This window comes from Leuciscus leuciscus (genome assembly GCF_965113295.1).
Source record: "Leuciscus leuciscus genome assembly, chromosome: 10".
NCBI lineage: Eukaryota > Metazoa > Chordata > Actinopteri > Cypriniformes > Leuciscidae > Leuciscus > Leuciscus leuciscus.
In genome coordinates this window covers 34299377-34326780 of record NC_138734.1, presented here as the reverse complement: position 1 = coordinate 34326780, position 27404 = coordinate 34299377, and the positions used below count along the sequence as shown (strand labels likewise).

The following is a 27404-nucleotide window of genomic DNA, read 5'->3' as shown; positions in this document are numbered from 1 at the left end:
ATTCAGCTAAGCCCTATGAATGCAAATAAACCAGAGCAGACGTGATTGAGTATAGATGTGTCTTGTTATTCTATTGGAAAAATCAATAACTACTGATTACTTCATTTGTAATCATGAAATTACTGTCACTGTAACCATTTTTATCATAAACACTGAACAATAGTCAAATATATAAGTCCTAAATCCCTCTAATGATACACAGTTTGCCAGGATTGAATAAGAATGTCATGTATAGCGTGCAGTTGATGTAAATAACAGTAATCTGGGGCCGCTTGCAATCTTTGCGTGATAAATGTTTAATTAAATGTTACATTATTAATACATTTAATTAATATTTATAATGTTTACTATTTTAGTGTTGTGCATTACCATGAATGGTGTTTTGTATGTGTGTGTGTATGACACTGTGAAACTTCTATATTTATAAACATTTGTGGAAAAGCTACATCTAATGACCTTTGATTCATCACGTGGCTTTTTCTGTAGCACTTGTGTTTTTATGGTGGTTGTCACTATATTATAAAAGGTACAAAACAGATTTTAGTACTTTAGTATATTAACATTATATATTAAAGGGATACTTCACCTCTGGAAAGATGAATGTGTATTTAAAATAGGTCATTTATGTGGAAGAAATGTGAAACTTTTTAATTTGGAGCTTTCTAGACTGAGAAAAGCCAGAAAATGTATTTTTGGCTTATGTGGATGAAAGACAACAACTCCCAGAATGCACTTGCTTCGCTGCCCTAGGAGGCCACTCCCAAGCCACGCCTACCGGTTAGAGAGCGCAGTTGAAAACAACAAGGCTAGGCTACTAGTGAGACTCTGACGAGTTTTCCCGGGATTTCGAGATCGCCCAAAATGTCCGAGATTCGGCTTTTGCGTTCTACAGTCGTCATTCATTATGTTTACTGTGGCGAGCAGGACGAGGCTGAGTGGCGCGGGAGAACGGCGCGAGGCCGGTGGCGTGACTACTGATGAGCGAGACGCACCGGTCTCGTATCTCTCACGGAGGAGCGGGAATTTTCTTAGCAATGTTAAAACGCACATCAACCGATCACTTGTTTAGCGTTCATGTAAACACTAAATTCAGATTCACCAATTGGAATGAATTCAGTTAGATTGAAACAAAAGGTGTGCATGTAAATAATGAATGGCGACTGCAGAAAGCAAAAGCCGAATCCCGGACATTTTGGACAATCTCGACGGCCGGACATGTCCGGGAAAAAGAGGATGGTAACCCCTACTACTCATCTTTCTCCTACTACTCAGCTTTCTCCACAGAACAAGAGCCTGCTAGCTTAGCTTCCAAAGAAAGACGGCTGATACTATGTGTACATTCTGTGAGTGACATCCCACCTCCTATGGGCGGGTTGAAAACATGCGGTACAGCTCCTCCTACTGGCTGTAGTCTTTAGCCTCTGGCCAAAAAATCCTCCGATGACGCAAAATTACGACTTTTGCATCATCGGAGGATTTTTTCCAGACAAAAAATACATAAATCTCTCATCTCAGGGGGATATGAGGGTAGAAAGCACGGTAATTCGAAAATACTACAGGTTTTCTACTAATAGAAAGTAGAGCCCGACCGATTTATCGGCAGGCCGATATTATCGGCCGATATTAGGCATTTTCAAAACTATCGGTATCGGCATTTATAACGGCCGATAAATGAATATTTCAAAAATAAAATAAAAACGGACGAAACACCCTTCAACCATGTTATGAGTGTTGGCGTTGTATAGTTTGTCCACCAGAGTGCACTCTACACCGTCCCTGTTGGCAACACTCGTGTAACGCGCCACAAATCCTGCAACCTGCTGATCCACCCAGAGTCGGGCAGAGAGAACCGCGAGTGAGATCATCGGTGAAGTGTGTTCATGGTGAGTTGGTCACGACTCACGAGACATACATTGCTTGAATAACAATTAAAAGAACATCCCTATCAGTTCTCTTAACTCAAATAAGGATGACAAAATTCGTGACTATCATGTCCAGTTTTGCTGGTTAAATAAGCCGAGTGTGAAGCGGAACAACGTGACGTAGGCTATATTCACATAAAATGTTAACACTGCAGTTCACAAAAGTTCATAATGTGCATGTGCTTTAATGCTTTGTCGGTTAAACATTTAATTTTAAATGCTGATTCGCTGTTCTAACGTGTGCGTTTCTCAGCGCGTACATGTGAAGCTCACATGCACTAAAAGCCTGTCTACCAGCGCCTGGATACTGGACTAAGTTATCTTTCGAGTCTTATTGTGCTAATACTGTCAAATACACACAAGATTTACATAAACAAAGTCGGTTGTCTAAAGTGAAGGCAAAATTGAGAGAAAATCTGCTTGTCAAATGCGTGTACATTAGACGTGTCGTGCTCAGCTCTTAAAGAGACAGTAGCAATTGTAAACACACTGCCGCTTGTCCTTAAAGGGATAGTTCACCCAAAAATAAAAATGATCTAATTATTTACGCACTCTAATGTTGTTCCAACTGTATTAATTTCCTTCTAATATTTTTCTAATATTAATATTTTGAAGAATGTGGGTAACCAAACAGTAGCTGGTCCCCATTGACTTCCAAAGGAGAAAAATATACTATGGAAGTCACTGGGGTTTATCAACTGTTTGGTTACCCACATTCATCCAAATAACTTTTATTTTCAACAGAAGAAAAAAACAACTTGAGAGAGTAAATTATGACAATTTGAATTTGTTGACAATTTGAATGTGAAATTGTTGTTTTTGTTCAAAGGACTAAACGTTTAGTCTTAAAAAAAAATCTTAAGTTTGTATTTTTATACATTTTATTTATCAGAACTTTAATATATTTTGATGTTCCTCTGTTCTGTTGTGACAATAAAAGAAACAAGTTTCTTTTTAAAATGCATTATCATATTATTTTAGTTAAAACTCATAAATAACTACAAATAACTAATGTTAGGGAAATCTGTTAATGTTTTGTTGCGCGTTTCTGGAAAAAAATGAAAATAAAAAATATCGGCCGATATATCGGAATATCGGATTTTAAAACCAACAAATATTTGTATCGGTATCGGCCTTCAAAATCCTTTATCGGTCGGGCTCTAATAGAAAGCTTAATGCTAAATCCTGAAGTATCCCTTCAATGCTCTTTTTTACTTTAAATTTAAGTTAAATTTGTAAAACAAAAAATGTATGGCAACCACAGCTGCCATTTTTTATCGTACATTTTTTTATAGTGTAAGACACAGATTCAGTTAAATGACTCCAAGAACATTATAAGGGATTCTGTGTCACAAAACATGCTCAGTGTCAGGCAACCCACTGGGCTGATCTACACTGCCCATCTGTCCAAGATAAGTAATACTATAAAATGAACAAGCAGATCAAATGAGAGCGATAATCTACAAGTTTACTCTCTACAGGGTGTCCCTATTTAGCACAGTCTGTGTACTGAAAGCAGGAGGAACCATGCAAAGAGCACAAAGCATCCTGGAGGCTAATGCCCAGTTACTGCTTCACCAAAGAAGGAAATAATCAACACACAGATGTACAAACACACACACATACGCGATCCCCTGAGATGGATGACTCTCATTGCAATTGTCAGGATCGGTTTACTTCTGCTGTGTATCATGGCTTTCAAGGGCACAAAAGTTCTCTAAGTGAGTTGCTTTCAGTCCACTTAACATGAAGAGACAGACCAGTGCTGGACCAGGCTTATTTCATTATGAGTGCAGTCTGCCATATAAGTGGAAAACAAAAGGAAGTGTGCGAGAAGTATTAGAGCCAGCTTCAAATCAAAGGAATGTGCATGGATGGATGAAGTTTCAAAAAGACTGAGCATTACACCATGGTCTACAACAGAATATTGATCAAGTGGAAAGGAAGGATTTATCATCTTCCCAATCCTTATGGTGGTCATTCCTATTATGCAGTGCACTTCTTTAAATCTTTAACCTTGCATTTTAACTGCTTATGTTGTAATTTAAGGCAGTATTTTTTTTTTATATAATATACGTACATAAACGGTATCCCACAAATATGCTCTGGTCAACCTCAGGCACTTTTTATTCATTGACAATACTTATGATAATACTTACGATACCTTACTGATATTTATGCTGTTGTTCTCAGTGGTGTCACCTTGAGGATGATCATATCATTAAGGAGCTGACGTTTGTTTTAAAGGGATATGACAAAAGACTAATGAATGGAAAGTCATATTGACACAGGAAATTTATAATATACTGTATATTGAAACTATTGTTAAAAATATGAAAATTCAAGAAAACGTTTAATTTATTAGCAAGACCCTCAGAATGAGGAGAAACATTATAGAGAGACAGTTTTGACCAAGATTTGACCAGTTTTTCATTTTAGAAGATACTTGACCTAGGAAGCACAGCAAACAGCTGACAGAGAAACAGCAAATTAAAACATACTCCTGTTATTTTGATCAACAACTGTAAAGGACCTAGTAGAACATCGCAAAGTCTTGAGGAAAAAAGAGAGCAGGGGAGCATGAGGAGGGGGTTGAGGGAGAGATTGAGAGCAAGAGAGAGAGAAAGATCTAAAGAGATGGGAATCTGGAGGCGGGAGAAACGTCTGTGTGTCATGGCAGACAGAGAATGGAGGGCTTTGAGATTCTCAGCCATCTGGCACTTTCCTCTAGGCTTTCACAAATCTCTTCTATAATCACAGAGGCTGTGCCGTCCCTCCTCCTCCTTATGTACTACTTTATCTGTCCATCACGGACAAGAGCAACACACAACACATTCTGTGGTATCAAGGGTAAAGATGATCAGAGATCAACATTCTCGTTCAAAGCAAAAGGCGGAGGAAACTAGCCACAAATCAACAGAGTAATGTCTGACTGTAGGGCTTGATATTATTATTGTTTGTGAAACATCAGAACAAAGCTGCGCTGTACAAAACACTTCTGTTAATTCTAACACAAATTATTTAGCTAGTTATAATAAGGCCATGACTTAGTTGTCACTTTCCATTATACTGTAGAAAGAGATTGAAGTCTTTTAGTACATCAGGCATTAATTTCAATTTTGCTGAAACAGTTTATTATAACAGACACTGGTTAAACTCCTCACTTCAGGCCAAAACTTAACTTACCAAAATTACAAGAAGATTATTCAAGGGCTATATCATACATTTCCGTAATCCACTTGTAATTGAAGTCAAAATTTAGCTTTGCAAGAATTTTTTCCCTCTTGCCACTTTAATTTAAAGGGACATTTACTCACCCTCATGTTGTTTCAAACCTGATAGCTTTTCTTTCTTCTGCAGAACACAATTTATTTGAAGAACGTTGGTAACCAAACATCATTGGAGCCAGTTCACTTACATTTTTATTAAATAAAATGAAAGACATTTCTCAAAATACTGTACCTTATTTTATATTCCACAGAAGAAAGAAATTCATACAGGATGTTTGGAATAACGTGAAAGTAAGTAAATGATGACAGAATTGTCATTTTTGGATTATCTATCCCTTTAAAGCAACACTAAGGAACTTTTCCTCTTCGGTCGCCCTACAGGTTGGAAGCGGAATTGTCCATTATCACTGTCGTAACTAATTTCGCCGCCCGCAGTCTACTGTCGCACGCACCCTCGCTGTTTATCTAGCACCGGCTTTGGAATGAACGATGTCCATAGACAAGGTAGAGTATGTTGCATGATTTCATGAAAGTATGATGTATTGCGACATCAGAAACGAAAATAATGACTATTGTAACGCTTGACGTAAAGCAAGTCAAATTTGTAGTTCTCTTATGTCTCATTTGAACTACAGAAACGCGACCCGTTTGGCAAACTTGCATAGTGTGGTTATAGCAGATATAGGGCTGCAAAGCGAATCCAGAAGTGCCTTTCACCCTGTCACGACTTGATGAACCACTGATATGATTTTGGAAACATTATTTTAAGGTAAAAAAAGTTACTTAGTGTTGCTTTAATATGTATATTTGGGCAGGCATGTGCTAATATGCATCAATATCATAGCAATTTGCAAGTAACCCATTTTTTTTTTTTTGGCATCCAAATGGTGGACTGCAGAGGAAGCAGGAAACAACTTATTGCCCATTAAATGCCAAGCCAAGGTTATTTATACAGCTATGTGTCCTGATCTGACTCGGTTTTTAGGGGATGAATAAGACAAGAAACCCTGTTGAAACTTCACATACTCTCTCTGCCAGATTTTGAGCTTAAATTGTGTACACAGGACTCCTAGTGGAGTTCAGGCAGGTCTCTGGTATTATTAGCATTAACCTTTACAGGCACGCGCTGGCTGAGTGAGGGGTCCAGGGCACCCTGCCAAAGGGGAAGAGGCACTGAAAATGAGCAGAGAGAGAGGGGAGGACAATGACGGTTTGAGGGGAGTGACAGGGGATGACTGAAACTGGGAACCAAGGTGAGGATTAAGGAAGAGCCAATATACTATTTCCCAACAAGTATGATTATCTAAAAAGTATAATTATCCAAAGCACTAACACATTTTTGAAGCTTTTTTTTTTTTGTGGCAATTTCTGTTAAAAGGTGAAGTATCGAGTCACTTCCTCTTAATGTCATCGAACTGGACCAAGCCAAGGCCAATGCAAGTGATAAGTTTCTATGGGAGCCACAAACCCCAAAAATTTGCAATGGATTTCCAGCATTACACTCAGACATATTACACTGACTAGAAGAGGTTAGCTCATGTGTAAGGCTTTTCTGTGAGAGAAAGCTCTTTTTCTGTGTCTCTTCTGTTTGAATGTGAGTGCATGTCCAAAGACTCTCACAAGGGGGCCTTTCAATTAGATCAACACAGAGCTGGCTTTGTGGGCCAAGGACTTCCGCAGCTCTCCTAACCCAAATGTGAGATCAAAAGTCATCAGGCTAGTGGAGGGGAAAAGAGGAACGGAGAGGAAATTTAGTCTTGTGACAGTCACATCACAGTTAAATACTATATTAAAAGTAGAAGAGACTCGGAGTCAAATATTTTCACAGCAGTTTTCTTGGACAGATTGAATGGCTCAATGTTGACGATCAGGCAGAATAGCATATGGTATAGAGCCTGTGTATTGTTTGGTTTTGGTAGAAAATTAGGGCACTAGGGGTTTCTATTCAGGGGGTAAAGGGAGAGGACAGGGTCCACAGGGAGAGAGAGAATCTGGGCAACCGAGGGGTCCCTACAGACCAACCCACCCCCCATCTGAAAACCTCCAATACCAACCACCATCTGTCATACCCTCTCATTCAAGTACTAGCCCTATCCCATAAGTACAACCCTTAGTGCCTAAGGTCGAAAATGAATACGCAACACCAAAATGTAATTTCAATTAAAGTATTTAAAATAATACTTTTATTCAGCAAGTTTGCATTAAATTGTTCAAAAGTGATGCTAAAGAGTAAGACATTCTTAATGTTAAAAAAAAGATGTCTATTTCAAATAAATGCTTTTCTTTTGAATCATCTATTGATCAAAGAATCCTGAAAAATGCACCACGGTTTCCACAAAAATATGAAGTATTAATAAATATTAAGCAGCACAACTCCAAAATTTCAATCTCCAAATTCATATAGAATATATATACACTAAGGTATAGATACAGTATTTTTTATTAATATTTAATATATAATAGATTTTATTTAAATGTAAAATATAATTATTTAATTAAAGCTGCAGTCCGTAACTTTTTTGGGTTAAAAATTATTCAAAATAAATTTGAGCAAGTACATAACCAGCCAGTGTTCAAAACGATCTGCTTGCCTTAGCTCGATTCAAAAAGGTAAGCTTGTAATAATGTTTTTAATTCCAGTAGTACTGGTGGATTTCCACAGGAAATTTGAGCATGTCTTTGCGTCATTACGTCACATCTGTACACATAAAGAAGGAGTCTCGGCTAGTAGGCTGTTGCGTGTGAGGATGTTGGATGTGGAGATTTATAGCCTTTTCTCACAGCACTTGATATAATTAAACTTATCAATTTGATGGCGGATCCAGAAAGGTTCAAACGACAATCACCAGTAACAACTGGAGATTCACTTGTTGTAAAACGCAAAAGACTTCGGACTTCGGAGTGGCTACAGAAAAAAAGACTGGGCCCATGCGAAAACAAGGATAAATATCGGAAAGGCATTAAATGTAGTCACGCAATGTTGATGTTGTTAACATTAACAATTTGAGTATAATTTGCACGGTTTGACCTGATGTGATAACTGATCAATATATTTAATCAGCATGATTTCATGCAATGCTTTTTTCCCCTTAGTTGGTCAGAACAAAAGTGGATGTTACTTACTTATTCAGATGAAAATTATTATGTTGTTCATACTTCCAAAAAGTAGAATCTGTGATTCCGAATGAGATATCCACACCGGCGCGGTGACTGACAGCCGCACGTTCTCCTCAAAACATTGGATTCATCCTCGCTGTGCCGTGCCGAGGCACAACCCACGTAAAGTTGATAATTGATAAAGTTGTTGATAGTTGATAAAGTTGACCTTCAAATCTCAACTTAAAACTCATCTATTCACCATGCTCAGTAAATAATTATTTTCCTCTCCATTTCTGTCTTCCACTTTTTCATTTTTATGTACGTTTACTTTATCGAAATTGTTTTCTTTGATTCTATAACTTCTCATGTTAATTATTTGTAGTATTGGTTGTGTCCATCTGCTTTTCTGCTTGTTTGATTGTTATAATAAGCAGATTGCCTGTCTCTTTGTCTGTCAACTGTTTGTATTATTTTGTGAAGCGACCTTGGGTTCTTGAAAGGCGCCATCAAAAATAAATTATTATTAATTCCGCGAATAACTGCAATTGCAGATTTTGAAAAGAGATGCCAACAAAGAGGAAAAACTATGGACTGCAGCTTAAAAAATTTACTGTATTAACTGTATTTATGGCGACTTAATTCAAATGCACGTTGCTATTGCAGGTGTTGTAAAAAAAAAAAAAAAAAAAAAAAGATAGCTTGTACCAGCACATGTGGCTGGTTTCTGCTGTCTCTTCAGGGGTTATACTGATCAGCTTACCTCGGAGGACGTGATAGAAACATTATTCTCATGACATCTGTTCAGGCAAAATAGAGTAAATTACATTGTGCCATTTGTCAAATATCTATTAAAAGTAGCAATCCAATAAATGAGACGCAGCTGAGTGAAGCCGAACTGACAGAGTTAAGAGACAAAATCAATAACAAACAATTCCGGCAATGAAGAAATCCTGTACATTTAATTACAAGCTGTCTATAAACACTATTCAGCAGGGAATGTCAAAACGAAGGAAAAACAGTGAAACAAACTTGATCTCAATTGAGAGGAAGGAAAGTCGGCATGAAAGTAAGACACTGATGCCATATAGAGACATTACTACATACTGCCCATGAAGTAAAGAAGAGCTGTCATACTCCCACGTTCATACTCACTTGGAAATATTATAAGGAAACATGGAATTAGTTTCCATTGTTATGCTGATGACACTCAAATATATATTTCATCAAGGCCGGATGAAAACGCTAAATTTTCCAAATTGACAGAGTGCGTTAAAGATATAAAAGATTGGATGACGCGTATTTTTCTTTTATTAAATCCTGACAAGACAGAGGTAATACTTATCGGTTCAAAAAACCGCCCACAAAACCTCGCACAATACAACTTTAACATCATAGGATGTCCTGTTACTTTATCCTCTACAGTAAAAGACCTGGGTGTTATACTCGATTGCAACCTGTCTTTTGAAAATCATATTTCATATGTTACAAAAACAGCCTTTTTCCACCTTAGAAACATTGCTAAGCTACGTAATATGCTATCAGTTTCTGATGCAGAAAAGTTAGTTCATGCATTCATGACCTCGAGACTGGATTACTGTAATGCCTTATTAGCTGGTTGTCCTGCATCCTCAATAAACAAGCTACAGTTAGTCCAAAATGCCGCCGCTAGAGTTCTTACGAGATCAAGAAAATATGATCATATAACACCGATTTTATCATCACTGCATTGGTTACCTATAAAGTTCCGTATTAATTACAAGGTATTGCTACTGACTTATAAAGCCCTAAACGGCTTAGCTCCAGTCTATTTAACGGATCTTCTATCACCCTATAATCCATCGCGCTCTTTAAGATCACTAAATTCAAGGCTTTTGGTCATACCTAGGATATCCAGAACCACCAAAGGAGGGAGAGCATTTTCACATTTGGCTCCAAAACTCTGGAATAGTCTTCCTGATACTGTCCGTTGCTCAGACTCGCTCTCCCAGTTTAAAACTAGATTAAAGTCGCATCTCTTCAGCCAGGCATTCATATAATCCCACAGTTCAAACTACAATCCGGCCTCTAGCTCATAAATGCCAGAGGAGAACTGGCCCCCGACTGAGCCTGGGTTCTCCCAAGGTTTTTTTTCTCCATTAGGTCACCTGATGGAGTTTTAGGACACCATTAGGTCACTTGATGGAGTTTTTCGGTTCCTTGCCACTGTTGCCTTTGGCTTGCTCAGTTGGGGATATTTTGGGGATATTTAATTTAATTTTATCAATCAATAAATTCCTCTTGAAACAAACTTTGTTGTATTATTTAAATTTAATACTGTGAAGCTGCTTTGATACAATCTGTATTGTGAAAAGCGCTATACAAATATACTTGACTTGACTTGACTTGACTTCTGGGTCAGATTCATATTATGCTCACAGCGATGCTTTATTCTGATGTGAAACACTCACACACACAGAAATCGGCTTCCCTTTGGGATTTACTTATGGAAAGCCAGTCATGCTTTTGCTGCATATATCCCAAATGCGGCATGACATCTTCTATATGGGTGAGCAGGAGAGACGGGGATAGATTCAGCCATATTTAAAGATAAGGATAAAGGTATTTGATCTGGATTAAACACTTCATACTAATACATACTCTCAAGCACACGTAATGTTCCCGTATGTTACATAAATGTGTACCACTTGGGGCAATTTTCCATATTGTGAACAATGTGAAGCAATGAATCACGACTAACCCTGATTTTCTCTTCCTGTCAAAGTCGAAGCAACATGGCTCAAACATCCGAGTTCAGCCCCACAAGGAGCTCTTACATAAACAGGTCACAGCAGTGGCTCACTGGCATTTACAGAAGAGAAAAGATTATTTGGATTCTTTGAAGAGAAGCAGCTCAGAAGCAGTTGCCACAAATGAGTGAATCATCAAGTCACAAGAGAAAGGCAAAGCTCGGTACCCCTAGCGTGCTATAGTGACAAGTGCCTGTTAAGCATACATTGAGGTTTTCACACAAACAAAACCATATATTAACTTCCTCACAGGATGCACTTAGGAAGATTAAACCACAAGCCACAGTCACACACCACACATAAAGCAAAACACCTGCTGATTGGCTGCGAAAGCCAATTCCATTATTTACAGAGGAATTTACAGTGTACTCATGAGAAACAGCACATGGTATAGCAGTATAGAATTCTCCTTTGCAATTAGAGACACAGGCTCTAAAATGCGAAGACAAAACTGGAGTGTGTGTGTGTGTGTGTTGACCCAGAGAGAGCAGTTATCATGTATAGGTATGAAATGGCTTCACAAACAGTGGTCTTTTCAACCACACACAGTATCATTATTTTTGTGTTACAAATATTCAAATGATCACAGAAGTACTGGGATAAAAGTTTATAGTTCAGATATAAACAATGATGTCTACATATACGGTAGCGATCAAAATAGAGTAAATCACCTTTTGAAAGTAACTTGGTGCTTCAAATAACGATTATATCAATTACATCGTTACGCCACTAGGTGGTGACAAGTGACTGTTTACAATGTATGTCATTGAATCATTCAAGATATTCGTTCAAACAAGCTGAAACAAGTAAAGTATGTATGAGTGAGTCATTGAATCATTCATTCAAATTTTTTTTTTTAATAATTCATTACAATTGATTTAATTTTTTTAAGTAAACTGCAACAATTGACATTTTGTCAGAACCTCTACTAAATTACGTTACTTTGTTTACTTGTCTGTTCAGAATCGTGGAAGAATTGTGATCTCTATTTGAAACAAAAAAATTGTGATTCTCAATTTATTCAGAATCGTGCAGCTCTAATATATGAAGAGTTCAGATGCAAAAGTCTCTAGTGCCATCTGAAATTTTCTTCTAGAATTATCATTTTTATCAAGCTCGTATATTTAAGTTCAGTAATTTCACTTAAATGACAATTAATAGGTCATTTTCATTGGCATTTAAGTGAAATTACTGAACTGGAAATGATCATTCTAGAAGAAAATTTCAGATGCCACTTAGAGGCTTTTGCATCTGAACTCTTCATATATACATATACAGTGTGTGTGTGTGTGTGTGTGTGTGTGTATATATACACACACAATTACGTCTACTATGAAGGAACCCAATTTCTCCACACCAGATATCCCCCCCCACATATGCTGAGTATTTATAGCAACGTCATTATATAAGGAAGCCATACATCCTTTAATTATTTAACACAGCTGAATGCATGAGGGTTTGGTGGGGGGTTGGTTGGGGGATGGTGTTTTTTTTTCCTCACCGAGTCATTGAAACAGTATATTCAGTATATTTCCGCCTCTAGATCGACAGGCACTGCTGGAACGCTAAAACTGGTCATGCCTCTCTAATGATGTTTGTGGCCTATTTTAATTACCCTCTCGAATGAACTACATCTCTGTGAGGAGCTCCGCAGACCAATCTAAGAAAAGCCAATAAACATGTGAAACCCATAGCCTGCACACAACCTTACAGATTGACATGCAACTTTCCTAACAAATAAAATACAATAAAAACGTTCTCGTCTGTAATAAGTATGTTTTCATATAACCATTCACTATGTAAATATAAAAACATAGCCATATCTATGCTATTTTCAGTTGAAAAGAAGCAAGAATTCTCAAGAGTCAGACCATGTATGCGTCACATAAGGACGTCTTCTATCTGTACTGCACTTTATTACAGGCATGTAGGCAGCTCCATTTTGAGTGACACTATTTGTTTTCCTCAAGCAGCTAAAACAAGCTCAAAATGGATGACAAATTTTTTCATAAATATGTCAGCTTATTTCAAACAGCCAGTGAATAAAGGATTGCACCATACAGTATACTGCAAACTTGTTTCTATACTAGAACAGATTCTTACACCAGTCCAGGAAACTATTAACTGACTTGATGAAATCTTCAGGAAAAAAAGATGTCCATGAGCCTGAGGAGTTTCATCCTACATTATATATGTCTTCTTAGCCTTCAGGGTAGCTTAGTAGTACAAACGTATTTATTTTAAGGGTGTACTTAGTATAGTCTGAGAGGAAGTGCGAGTCTGTGCCACATTTTGGCTTGATAGTAAATTCTCAGACACAAACAGTTCAGAAATTCAAGAATGAAGAGAAAGTCTCTTAAAGCCCTGTGAAATCGAAATTTTAGTTCTGTGGCATTTAGTTCATGTCTGTTAGCTCTGAAGCCATATATTTAAGTCCGGGACACACTAAGCTGACATCAAAGAACCAGCGGCGGTGAGAGTTGATTGTGTTGTCACCTCTCGTCGGCTGCGTCTCAGCCAAAAACCTGCGCTTGAACACACGAAAAGGACTAAAGTCGACTGTCAACCAGCACGTGTGTTCTGCGCCTGCATATAAGTAAATATGTCTATTTCTGTCTTGACTTCTTTGCTTGCTTTCATCACTTTCGCTTTTATTCTTGTGAACTAACTCGTTCGCTAAGCTGAACAGCGAATCAGATTTCTCTCTCACCATTGGCCCGACACAGATTCAACTTGCTGAAGCAGCCACAAAACAAACAAACAGACAGCGCCAATGGTGCAGAACACACCAAAACTAAGCCGACCGACGTATAAAAACTGCCTTACGTCGCCCGACCATCGGCTTGGTGTGTCCCGTCCTTTAGTTTACTCCTAACTCCAGTAGCAAACACAATTGTCTTTCACACAGAACACAATGAAGTGGAATTAAAAACAATTAAAGATCTAGAGATGTGTTTTTCTCAAAAGCTGAACTTCTGTTAAAGGCTAACTCTCGCCAAAATTGAACCTAGGCTCTTTTTGTTAATATACCCGAGTCAAACTTTCGTGTAAAAGCATAATTAGAATGGAAACGCCACTTTTAAGATTGACCGTATCTTCATTTTAGGTCAAAATGTCTTTTGAATGGGAGTGCATTGGGCACTTCTATGATAGCATCAAAATCACTATTTTTAAAACACTAAGGCGGCTCGACACAACATAAAACTGTGCTCGAAGTATCACCAAGGGCCCTACACATGAACTTGAGCATTGACTACACTGTTTGTGAACACAGAGTTTACTAAAAAGAAAGGTTTTGTACGACTCACTTTATCAGATAGTGTTTCCGGTAGCTAGAATTTTGTCAGTCAAAAGAAGTCGATCTCTGAATGCAACGTAATGAACTGACACTATATGAGGAAATGTCAAGAACTTGTAATTTCAATGAAAAGCATGATAACTTAGATAAAAAATATCCGTGAATTTATATGGAAACAAGCTTTAGGAGCTTTCCATCTTTACTCTCCTCATGTTACGTTGCATTCGGAGATCGACTACTTTTGACTGACAAAATTTCAGCCAGCGGAAACACTAACTGATAAAGTGAGTCGTACAAAACCTTCCTTTTTTTAGTAAACTTTGTGTACACAAACAATGTAGTCAATGCTCAAGTTCATGTGTAGAGCCACTGGTGATACTTCGAGCAAAGTTTCATGTTGTGTCGAGCCTTCTTAGTGTTTTAAAAATAGCAATTTTGATGCTATCATAGAAGTGCCCCATGCACTCCCATTCGGGTAGATTAATAAAAAGAGCCTAGGTTCAATTTTGGCGAGAGTTACCCTTTAACTTGATGGTCACGTCTGGTGTAGGCACATTGTTATGGGAAAATGGACTAAAGACTCATCCTGCACTACACAGACTTTTGTCCAATCAAATACCCCCTAGAATGAGAATGTGACTGTCTCCCAATAATACCACCAGCAAATGACTAGCAAGTTGCAAATCATGTGAAATGGTTGACGATATGACGCCATTGACGGCGTCAAAACGGAAATAAAGAAACGGTCCGTGTCTTTGAATTAAATTACTAATTTCTCCTGGTTTGAAAGTTGTTGGAAACAGTCGGGATAATGTAAGTACACAAAAAAAATATATATAAAGCAAAAAAATGTAATATTGGACCTTTAAAGCGCCCCTGCTGTAGTCAATTATATCTTTGAACACCAAAATGACACATTTAAATGCTTTTTCCCTGTGAAAAAAATTCTTAATGCCTTAAAATAGCTTGAATGTAAAAACCCTTGCTTCATTTAGTACACGTGAATCCAGGAATATGCAAATTAGCCCCGCCTCCAATCACTCACACCAGCTCAGAGATCCCCTCGGTCAACTTTACTGTAGTAAACGCTGCGCAATGGTATCACTCTTTACAATGACGGACACATAACTGTAATTAATATGATTAGCCTTTTGCTTGACAACATTATCAAACAGCTAATAATGTGTTGTTAATGTTACATGAACCATGTTCCCATTCGCCATCTCAGAGTCAGACAGCTGCCTTCTAAAAATGTGTATCCTTAGTAACACTTTGAAAAACTTAGAACGTCAGTGGAGAAAGGGATATAGTTCATCATAAGATCGTAATATACATCATAATTCACCCGCTATATAGCAAAAAAAATCTCAGACAGGATGATTAGGGGCTCTCAGACAACAGCGCAAGATCCAACACAATGGCCAAAGATGGAATGGGATGTATTTAAAGGGTTTTAAGGGCAAGCAAGGACAATTAGACACTTACCTTTTTGCTCTCCAAGGACTATGAACAGCAATTTGTATGCTAGCAGGATCTTGTCTCAGCCTAATTTCAGAACAGCGTCATATCTCCTCAGACAGTGGGAAGGACAGAACAGCCCCAGAAGGACTACACATTGACAAAGGCCTGCTTGTGCTACATATCCCTGAAGTCTGTCACAATGTCTCTAACCCATCATGATTCCAATATAGAATAACAAACAGAAACTGTACTGACCACGAAGAGACACAGGTGTAACTATCGGTAAGCAGGGTACGCGGTTGCTTACGGGCCTGGACCAATCAGGGGCCCGCGTGACTGGAAGATATTGACTGACAGCCAGGGCCCCCTATCACATTTGACTACTTTTAGTCTGATTTTACTTTATCGCAAATTTATTTGAATGAATAATGACAAAAACATATTTTACTGATCATTAAATACATGTTTGAAACGAAAATGATCGATTTTGGTGTAATTTGTTTCGAATTGGGACTGGGGAGTCCCCGGGTCCCAATTCGAATCCCAGATTTGGCAAGTGAACGTGTATTGCTTGCAAAACAGTAAAAACTTTGAACTTGAGACAGACAATATCGATATGGAGTCGTCGTCAAATTGTAACCACTGATTACCAATCTACTTATTTGAACCGGGCTGATCTGATCGCACCTTTTTAAGTTATTCACTTTACAAATAACACTAATCTGCTACACACACATACCACCATTCGAAAGTTTGGGGTCGATTGGAAATGCTTTCGAGAGAAGTCTCTTATGCTCAGACTGCTCATCAAGTCAATATTTGATCAAAAATAGAGTAAAACTGTAATATTGTGAAATGTAATTACAATTCAAAGAAACCGTTTTCGATTTTAATATATTTTAAAATGTAATTTGCTCCTGATGGCAAAGCTGAATTCAATGTCACATGATCTTTCATAAATCATTCTTATATGCTCAAGAAACTTGTTCTGGATTATTTGATGAATAGAAAGTTCAGAAGAACAGAATTTATTTGAAATATATATTTTTTGTAACAATGTTTAAGTCTTAGCGGTCACGTTTGATTAATGTAATGCACCCTTGCTGAATTTTTTTTATTTTTATTTTTTTATTACTTAACCCAAACTTTTAAATGGTAGTTTAACAATAGATTATTTAATTTTCTGCAAACAAACACAAGACTGCAAGAGATGGTACAAATTTTGTTCGGTATGTGGTATTGTCAGCTGCCGAAACATTAAAAATACAAAAATAACTGGTGGTGAAAATTAGGCATAGCAGGACATTATGTTTTTGTACAAAACAAATGACATATTAAACAGACTGTATTCTCATGTCTCACTGTTTTCATTTGTGTCAAATGAAAAGTGCTTTCTACTCAAAGTAAATCTGTTTATCTGCCATCACAAATAAAATATGTATTAATTTTCCCTCCAGACTGAGGGCATTTCTGTACCATCTGATCAACAATTTAATTAATATAAATTTTGCAACATTATACTGTTCAATACCCTAATCTAGAAAATATGGCGCATTATGGTGCATCAGGACAATTCCATTCACTTAGGACACAATGTGATAGATTAATAATAGATTATATTATTAATGATATTGGGGCATCTGTGTGCTGTTAGGCTGTGAGGGTTAAGACAACATTTCCACATCATAACCCTAATCTCTCTCAAAGAGAGTGTGGTGGAGCGGCGGCTGTCACATCAACAGGGCTGGTCTTCATCTGGCCTCCAGCCAGAAATAACAGCAAGTTAACATGGAGCCCATGACCTGAGCGCTCACTCAAACAGATAATCACCCAAACGGGACGCTTCCTGCCACCGTGCCATCATATTTAACAACATCACGTTCAAAATGACACAGCAAAGTATGTGATGCAGGCCTCCATTAACCTCGGCCAAACCGGTTTCAAAATCAATTTTGTTATTTAATGAATTATTTTTGTATTATTTTTGCCTGTTGGACTCCAAAACCACTCTATTGATTCCCACCTACTACATTTGATGACTCAGTTGACTTTATGAAATGGTGCCTGCCCCCCCCTCCCCCCTCCCCCCTCCTTCACTTCTGCACACAACTGCACAAAAAAGCTTGAAGGATACTAGTTCAGCGCTCTTTTCTGGTCAATTCTGCTTAAATTGTTCAGGCAAAAAGAAAGCCATTAGGGTAAAAGCAAACAAAATGGCTGACTTGATGCTTGTGGTGCTTGATTTATTCTGCTTATTCCAGTACTTTGCAATGATTCTTTATCTTTTGTGTTTACAAATGATTGAGAATGCTCTTATAAATAAACGGGAGGGTGCTGGAAAATACCTCAGATGGGGGTATATAAATTAAAGTGATTTTCAACTGTTTGGATAGTGTTCTCATAACATGCGCTTCTTGTCCATCCATCCAGCCACCCACACGCAAAAACACTCGGCTGACTGTCGCCTGCCTCGCTGAATGGCAGAGTGAGGATCAGCTAAGCTGATCTTACAGACACGTGCATGTGGAATTATGGTTCTGCTTCTTGCATTTGACAGATAGAATGTAAAATGTGATGGAAAGGGGGGGGGGGGGGGGGGGGGTGGAGAGAGAGAGAGAGAGAGAGAGAGAGAGATACTCTGAAAGAACACAAACAGCTCCAAGCTGTTCTCTTTGATTTTCATGCTGCATTCAGAGATACCAATATTTAGAGCAACAGACAGTCCTATTATAATATAATATAATATATAAAATAATATTATAAGGTCATCCGAAGTACGCTTCCAGAATGCTGTGTCTTAGACAAAGTGAATACTAAAAAATTAGCTCTTTCTCACATCTTCTTGCGCTTGAACGGACATATTCACAAAAAAATATGTAAAAAAATGCCTGCCTTGACGAGAATCCTAGTAAACACAGTTGGTTATGATTTGAGTGAACATAAACAGCCGAGAAAGGCAACGCATGTGTGTAATTATCAGTATATTGCATTAGGTCTTAAAGTGACAGTAGCCTAATATTTCTGCTACTATCTGTGTTTCTAATGTTAAAAAAAACTAAAAAGGACAAAGAAAAAAAATCACTCACTGCTTCTGAGTGATTAACTTTTGAAACTTTAATAAGGATTAATTTATTCATTTAATTTATACAGTGGAGACTATTCAGTGTTATTTTACATTTGATTACTTTATTAAATGTCTCTACCTAAAAAAAAAAAACTGTTACTTGTCTTTAATGATGTTTTAAATTGATATTAGTTAGGCCAGTAGTTTTAGCTGTGGTATTGAAAGTCGAATAGAGAATTGTGAATTTTCACTAGTATCTAGAATTTTGGGGTCATAACTGGCTGTTTTTGCAAAAACAGTTTAAAGGCCGGTAAAAAATATTTATGGCCAGTAAATTTACTTCAGTCACTGGCCATTGGCAGGTGTGGCAAAAAGTTATTTTTAGGCCCTTGAAGTAACATTTTTAATTAAATACTAAAATATTATAAAATATGATTTAAATATGATTGAATTTAAGCCGTGTACTGCAGCTCCCTGTAAAGTTACCGGGCAGTGGTGATTTGGGAATTGGCGAGTGTTCATTTTGGCCCCTGTACACAGACAACAGTGTGTCTGTGTTCTATTTTTATCCGTGTCACACAGGAAAATAACTCTTACCCATCTACCACAAAAAGAATACATCAAAATGTACAACGCTCCCTGTAATAGCCACTTGAACGTGAACTGGGGCAGCGGCTTCAGTAAATATGCATTCACTTCTCATCAGAGGCTAAACATGTTCACTGTCACAAATAATCACTCATATACATGAACCTGTATCCAGTTTCATTCAGCGATGATGACCTGACATTAGCTCACGTGGCAGCGCTAGAGAGTGTTCAGAACGGCTTCATCTAATCATTGCGGCATAGGCAGAAAAGCAGCCAATCACATTAATAGTGCTGAAACAACCAGATAGCCTACACAACTCCAATCCACTTTGTCTATATTCCAGGTCAGTTTTTTGCCAAAGCTCTTATAAGTTTTGGTAAAACAACACCTGGTTACACAAAGAAAGTAAGCTAAAAATGAAAAGGGAGAGCAGCTGTGAACTACTTGGCTCTAAAGGTACACACAGGCTCTGCTTCAAAACCTAAAGAGCTGCTTACTGTACATACTGTAAGCAGCATTTTAAGGCATTCAGAGGCGAGCTACCAATGTGAAGACTGTCCCATAAGATACCGGAAGAAGCGAGATAAATGTAACAAAATATACCTATAATTCATTCATTACCAAAAACAATAAATATAAAACGTTTTTTTGTCAAATATTTGTGTGCTACGCATTTTATTGTGATTAGAGTATTGTGGAGTTAACTTAGCAACATGCTAACACCAAACTTCCTTGATATTGTTTGTGAATCAGTCAAATATCATGTGCATTTCACATGAGGAACACTGTTTATGACCCAAGGAGTTTCTGACTATGTAGAGCCTTTAAAATCAGTCCCTGATGAGATTTTATTTCAAGAAGGTATTAAGACGTGGATACATTAGTGAAATATTGGTAAAATTTGTAAGCAAAAAAAGTAGACTATTGTCAATTGTGTTGCGAAGTTGCTTCAAACCAAACAGCTTCCTGTTGGTCCTCTGTCCTTTTTTTCAGCAGGGAAATTAAAAATTACAATGGCAAACTTATGAAGATTAACTAATAAACTACATTGTGACAGAGGTTACTTTGTAGTCCTGCCATGTACACAGACCTGATTCATCCATTACTCAACTTCATGAATGGAAATAAGCACACTTAAGATGTAATGGCTTGCGAGCATCTATATTCCACATCCAGATGTCCATACGGGACTAGACACGGTTTCAAAATGATCTATCTGCACCAAAGACCATCCATTTTTCTTGGGATGAACTCAAAACCTGAGGTGTAGTGATGTGACTGGAAATAATGGGCTGGCTCTGAATGCAAGTCTGAGGGTTTGTAGGCATGTGACTTCACAGTTAATCTGCTTATGTCTCGCCATTGTTTCTGATGAAAAGCGATACACTGCACAGAGCTTTTTCAGCTCGCTAATTAATCGAACAGCTGACAGCTTCTTAATAATGCACAGGATTGCTGCTTTCATCTATCATGTATCAAATGCAGTATTTACAATATGGCCTAGAAAATAAACAAAATGTCATTATTTGGCTTTTTTTTAAATTGGTTATGTCTAAAAGTCGGCATAGTGGTTGGCCCTATCACCATCTCCCTAAGGAAACAAACAAGACCATTGTGCTTGAGCTGGTTGCTGCGGAAAGAGAACGAGGGATGAGGGTGGGAGAGAAAGAGATAGTATATCCGCAGGGGGGGAAACCAGCTGGGAAAAACTTGAAGCCAAGGGAACAGAATTACAAAGAGAGCGGCCTCTAAAATGCATGGAAACCACCCCACAGTGAAGCGGAAGAGGGGGAATGACACAAGCGAACATCACAGACTTGCACAAACTAAGCAAAAATAGACAGGAAGGGAAATTGAGATGGAAACTGGAGACAGAAAATTCGCCCATCATTCTGTCAATACACTGGCCTAGAAACTCGCACAGACACACAGAACTAGAACACCTGAAAATATAATGACTCTCCTGACCTCAATTTTGAAAGTATATCCTTTTTTAATCTTAATCAGATTTACTTGGCATCTTACCTCGCTGTGAACGTCTGACCTTGATGCAAAGATAATAGGGACAAATGCTGGACCATGACCTTACAATCCCCTTGACTCCGCTTCTTTACCATGCCCTAAATACTTTCTATCTCCATAAGATTTGTTTTAATAAAATGTGGCCGGATTGTCAAAAACATATAGCACCTCTTTAAGTACACTACCGTTAAAGAGTTTGGGGTTAGTAAGATTTGTTAAATGTTTGAAAGAAATCTATTATGCTCACCAATGCTACATTTATGTAATCAAAAATACAGTAAAAGCAGTAATATAGTGAAATATATAACAATTTAAAGTGACTGTTTACTTTTTTTTTTTTTATTCCTGTGATGGCAAAGCTGAAATTTCAGCAGCCATTCCACCAGTCTTCAGTGTCACATGATCCTTCAGAAATTGAATTCTAAAATGCAGATTTGGTGTTTAAGAAACCTTTCTTGTTATTATCAAACTTGTAAACAGTTGTGCTGCTTAATATTTTTGTGGAAACTGTGATACATTTTTGTCCGGATCCTTTGATGAATGGAAAGAATTTATTTGAAATCAAAATCTTTTGTAACAATCAATTTGGTTAAAATTGCTAAATTTAATGCATCCTTGCTGAATAAATATATTCATATATTTTCTTTTCTTTTTTAAATCTGTCTGCCCACAAACTTTGAAATGATAGTGTATTGGTGAGATCACAGCTAAAATCACAGCTTAAAACTATGATGAATATAAACAAAGATGCAAACCAAATATTCAGTGCTGAAGGGAACCAAATCTTAGAATTGGACATTGCGAAACCCATATTGATCTATGGTGGCTACAGCCCAAAATATAAACATCCAGTTGAGCAGAAACAAACTAAAAGGGCATAAGATCCATACAATCTCATAAAAAAACATCTAGACAGAGGAAATGGACTACATATGCAAGCCCAAGCAATAAATATATGGTTTATTGATTTTTCATTAAGTCATCAGCAACTTTTTTTTCTAATACTTATGGGCTTTCAACCTTTAAAGCATATTGAGAGACAAAGATTTGGATAATGATAAGGCATGGGCCCTGCATTACCTATGTGCCTAACTGCTCTTACTGTACATGCCATGAGCACATGCAGCACACACTGTGACAGCCTTCAGTAATGAGAATGTTGTTATTTGATACAGTTATTCTCTACAAAAGTAGGACGTACAGGTGCAGAGATTTCATACTCACCCTAAGAGCTTCAATGACCAAGTCTCTGGCCTCAAGTTCTCCCTCCATGATGCTCAGAAGGGTCAGGAGCTCTGGTTTGCTCAGGTTGTCGATGTTCAGCTCGCATTTCTGAAAGACAGAGCAAGAAGACGAGCCTTGTAACAGGAAAATAACACTGCATATCTCAGATGGTCTATTAGATCCTTGGCAGAGAAGGTGTTGAGTGGGCACCAATCTCACTGCCCACAACATTAAGGTTTTTTTTACTGAAATATTAACCAACTAATTTTTTTTAAACAGTCTAGTCTGAGTTCCCTGGGGCAGTAATTAGGGATGCAATGATCTGGACAACTTTGGCCGACACCAATAAAATAAATTAATAAAAATCATTGTTATTAAAATATGTATTTTGTCCCTAAATCTGTGAAATTATGTACATGTTTTACACAAACAAGAGTATTGTTGTTCTACACACTTGTGTGATATTGCTTAAATAAACTATTGGGTTTTATTACATTGTTTATTACATTTTTTTTTCATGCTTGTGTCTGATATGCTGATGGTTTTAATTTGGCAATGATCGGCAGATAAATATCAGTTTACAATACATTGGTGCAAAAGATAAAATGGTGCAAGTTGGTGCAAAAGATTTTTGGTGAAAAGATAAATGATACATCTTCATCTCGAAAACAAGTAGGCCTACTGCATTTAATGAAACCTACTTTTCCTTACCGCCTTAATCGCTTAAAGTCTAATAAGCTATTAATAAAACAATTCATGATTCATGAATTATACAGCTTTATAAAACCATCCTTTAAATTATAATGCCCTGTACAGACAGAGATGTTATTATTGTATGTTATGGTTTTAGTTCTACATTTTTATTGTCAGAATAACTAAACAGCAGTGATACCATCTTTTGAAGGCAATATTTTAGACTACAATATAATTAAATAAGGGATATGCAATAAAAAAAAGAAAAGAAAATGGGATAACATCACAAAGCAAAAAAAAAGGCTTTTGTTTAACAACAAAAAAAACACCCCACAAAAGTATCACTTGTTCATGTGACTATATAATTGCATTCGATTTTTCACATTTATAGGACCTGTAACTAGGACTAATATAGCTCTAGTGACCTTTCCACAAATTATGTGCTTAATTAGGTCTACCTTGTTAAAGACCAACTTCTAATGTTCCATTCCATATGTATTCCAATCCTTTGTGTACGTAAGGACTCTCAGGAGTCAGTCTCTTTGAGAAGGACTAACTAGCACATGTGACTTATCTCTGAGTAATGAAAAATAAGAGAGTAGTGAATGGTTAATCAAAATGTGTCCAGCCTTTCAGGTATGATCCTAACTGTAACACTGATCTTAGTGTAGTAGATTTTAACAAATGATTCACTTCTGAAACTGAATGTTTCTAGCACCTTAAAGATGTTAGTCACAATTATCTTTGTTTTCCATTGTTTGTTCTTGAAGAAATTAATGAGAAATTGGATAAGACTTGCAACCCCAGCTAATCGTGAGAATCCACAAATAAAGCAATACTTTAGTATGCTGAGGTCGAAGAAAAAAAAGTCAATACTGGTCAGTGGGAGATGCTCTTGAGCACACAATCCCTGCTTGAATGCAATGTAGAGCCATTAAGGCAATTTTTTCTAAAGCAATAATGGCTATGAATGGGGTCAGACCTCTTAAGTAAACTTGATTAACAAAGCTCCCCCCAAATAAACCATTCATGGGCCTTACATACCTTTGTAAGGGTATATAGCCCTTGAGAAAGGTGTCTGGGTAGATGCACAAGACAGAGATTTATTATTTAACGCCAGTGGCCAATGGGCAGCGCTGAAGTCTGCGCACCTGTTCAACCCAACTCTAAATGTAAAGGGGCCTCGGGCAGTTAAAGCAGCTCAGATCGGTGGGTGACACAGTACTCTGAACTATGCCAGCTGAGTCACTAAAATTCAGACCGATTTAGAAACATCTCCAGTGAACACCCCCCACCCCATCCCCAACCCGCCTCCGCTTCATTACATCTCTCTTTTCACTACATTTTTGTGCCACTTGACTCTATGCATTGCTAAAACAATAAACTATATGGCTGGCTATAGCACTCTAAAGTGGTGTTTTTTTTCTATCATGTAAATCAATTTATAAAGATGGATGGTAAGATGATGACAAATCTTAATACTGAAACTAAAGACCACCCTTTACCGTAAGACACTGCATGCAGATCAATACATTTGAGAGCAAGAAGAACCTCAGGCAACTGTACTGGGGGGGATCTACAGCATCTCTCAAGGGGTAATATTGATTTTTCTTTTATCTATACAGTGTATGTTGACTTGTCATCAGAATGTGTGAAACTCAATTAAATTAAAGTAGCATTATAATCACAATGCATCAAATTAACCATGGTTTTATTATAGTAAAAGTGTAGTAGTAACCACGTTTTTTTGGCAGACTGGTTACTATTTGTATAACCACAGTTTTACTACAAATGCCATGGTTAAACTATGGTTAGTGTAGCAAAACCATGGTTAATTTGTGGTTACCTTGGTCTAACTATAGCAACCAATGTTTTTTGGTCAATGTTCATTCGTAAGGGAATGTATTATTTATGTAGATAGATAGATAGATAGATAGATAGATAGATACCTGTGTGTGTGTGTGTGTGTGTGTGTGTGTGTGTGTGTGTGTGTGTGTGTGTGTGTGTGTGTGTGTGTATCATTATTATTATTATTATTATTAGGTAAAGAATGCAATCTATATTATTAATGATTCTAAATATTAGATTGTGCAATAAACCATACTAAAAAGCAGTTGATAATCGATTTCAATTATCATGGTATCTCGAAACGTGACAAAACAAATAGCACATTAACTGTTAAAAAAATGTTCAATAATAGTAAGGTAACCATCTTCTAGGCTTACCATGGTAATATCAAATCGCGCGCAGCTGCACATTAAAGAAACAATAAGGAATAATGATCGTACTTTAAACAATATTATGCTCTGCCCCAGATCAAGGATATATAAATGTGAAAGCACAACAAAGTACCCCGCAAAAAAACATTTTAAATAAAAAAATTAAATCTCTTCCACACAGGCTACACACGGACCACCGTTCCACATCCACTGATATTTGTGATTCACAGCACAGGACGATTCCTATTCTATTAGCACCATTCATCGCCTGTTATAATTAGCATTCATTGCGGCAGACAGATGTCATTTTATACGTAAATGTATCTCACCGCTTCGACGCTTCCATGGCCAGTGGTTACCAGTGTTTGTAGCGGAGGTGGCTGCTCCCCTTTCGCTCCGTCCGACGCCATCTTCTCACTGTAGAGGACTGTTCAAGCTTAGGCACCACACACCACATCAAATAACGCATTCGGCACTGATTTAACTATTACACTGCTGCAAAAGAATCGCAGAGAGCCAATAATTCATCTTCCAGCTGTAAATTTGCGTTGAGTAGGGCTGTGGATGACCGGTGAGGACTAGATTTTGACGGGGCGCAGGTTGTGCAGCTCAGTCCAGATGTAAACCTGAAAAGAGGTGTGAACCTACAGCTTTTGAGGGAGTGACATGAACGCGATCCTATTTTTGCACTGCTTGGGTTAACCTCTCTGTCGCCAGTTGATTTTGTGGGCTATATGAAGATGTGGTAAAGAGATTATAATGATGAATGGAACTTAACGTTATGACTGAGATGCCTTTGAGTCACGAACATGCATAGATGTCGGTCAAAATGTAGGCTCAATAAATGACATGTTTTGATACCCCCTAGAAATACGTAACACATTTCAAGGGATAAATAATACACTGAACAGCTAGGCCTTTTCGTATAAAACGTTAAAAAGGTATGAAAAGAAAAATGATGGTTAATCCCCAAATAGTGTTATTAGCCTAGAGTGTTTTTGTGGAGCATGTGAACACAAATGTAAAGCAGACTGCACTTCATTACATAACTTTATGAATGCTGCCCACACAGATGATGAGAGAAAATATTAGCAAACTACTCAAAATGACACAGGGATTGGTAATGAAATGAATAATGCCTCTCTAAGGATGCACGTATGTCTTTCGCTCATTATTTGGAGGCAGAAGGTCAAAACATCAGTCAACAATAGTCATTTCAAGATTAGAAAGTCATGACAGGAAAGAAAATCCAAATTGACGCAAGATATAAAGAATAAAGTTAGTGCAATGATGCTCTGCTAAATATAACTTTAAAAGGTAAACATTCAGCTTTATCATTAAATAAATAAAAAAAATACATATTTAAAAAAGGGTATGGGATCAATTAACCTGTTCCTGAAGATTCAGCAAGCATGTCTATCTCTCTCTCTCTCTCTCTCTCTCTCTCTCTCTCTCACACACACACACACACACACACACACACACACACACACACACACACACACACACACACACACACACACACACACACACACACACACACACACACACACGTTTCCATGTTTTATGGTTGCTTTCTGTAGACATAATGGTTTGTATATACTGTACTGTAACACCCACCCCTAAACCAGGCACTGCCTGAAAAGACCTTTATTGCTGGATGAAGGATCATCACATTCAATTCAACCTTACCAAGACTACTTGTGGTTTCGGCCAACCCAACATTTCATCAAATCTTCTCCATTCAGCTATAGGCTCATCAACCATTACTCCTTCCAGGACAGCAAATTGATGA

At 37.5% G+C, this 27404-nt stretch overlaps 1 protein-coding gene and 1 long non-coding RNA gene across 2 annotated transcripts in view; both read right to left on the bottom strand.

The window, feature by feature from the left end:
• Positions 1 to 26254, bottom strand: part of cttnbp2 (cortactin binding protein 2) — a 49880-nt gene extending 23626 nt beyond the window's left edge. The window contains exons 1-2 of the mRNA XM_082181312.1: positions 25939 to 26254; positions 22698 to 22805 (exon numbers count right to left, since the gene is read on the bottom strand). Of these exons, the coding sequence (XP_082037438.1) occupies positions 22698 to 22805; positions 25939 to 26019 (189 nt within the window). The 5' untranslated portion in view covers positions 26020 to 26254. The remainder of the gene's footprint in view (positions 1 to 22697; positions 22806 to 25938) is intronic.
• Positions 4380 to 12334, bottom strand: LOC309507208. The gene is made up of 3 exons (XR_014209085.1): positions 12295 to 12334; positions 10634 to 12074; positions 4380 to 9398 (listed from the first exon to the last, which is right to left on the bottom strand). It is a non-coding gene; the product is annotated as an uncharacterized lncRNA (long non-coding RNA).
• Positions 26255 to 27404: the final 1150 nt, after the last annotated feature.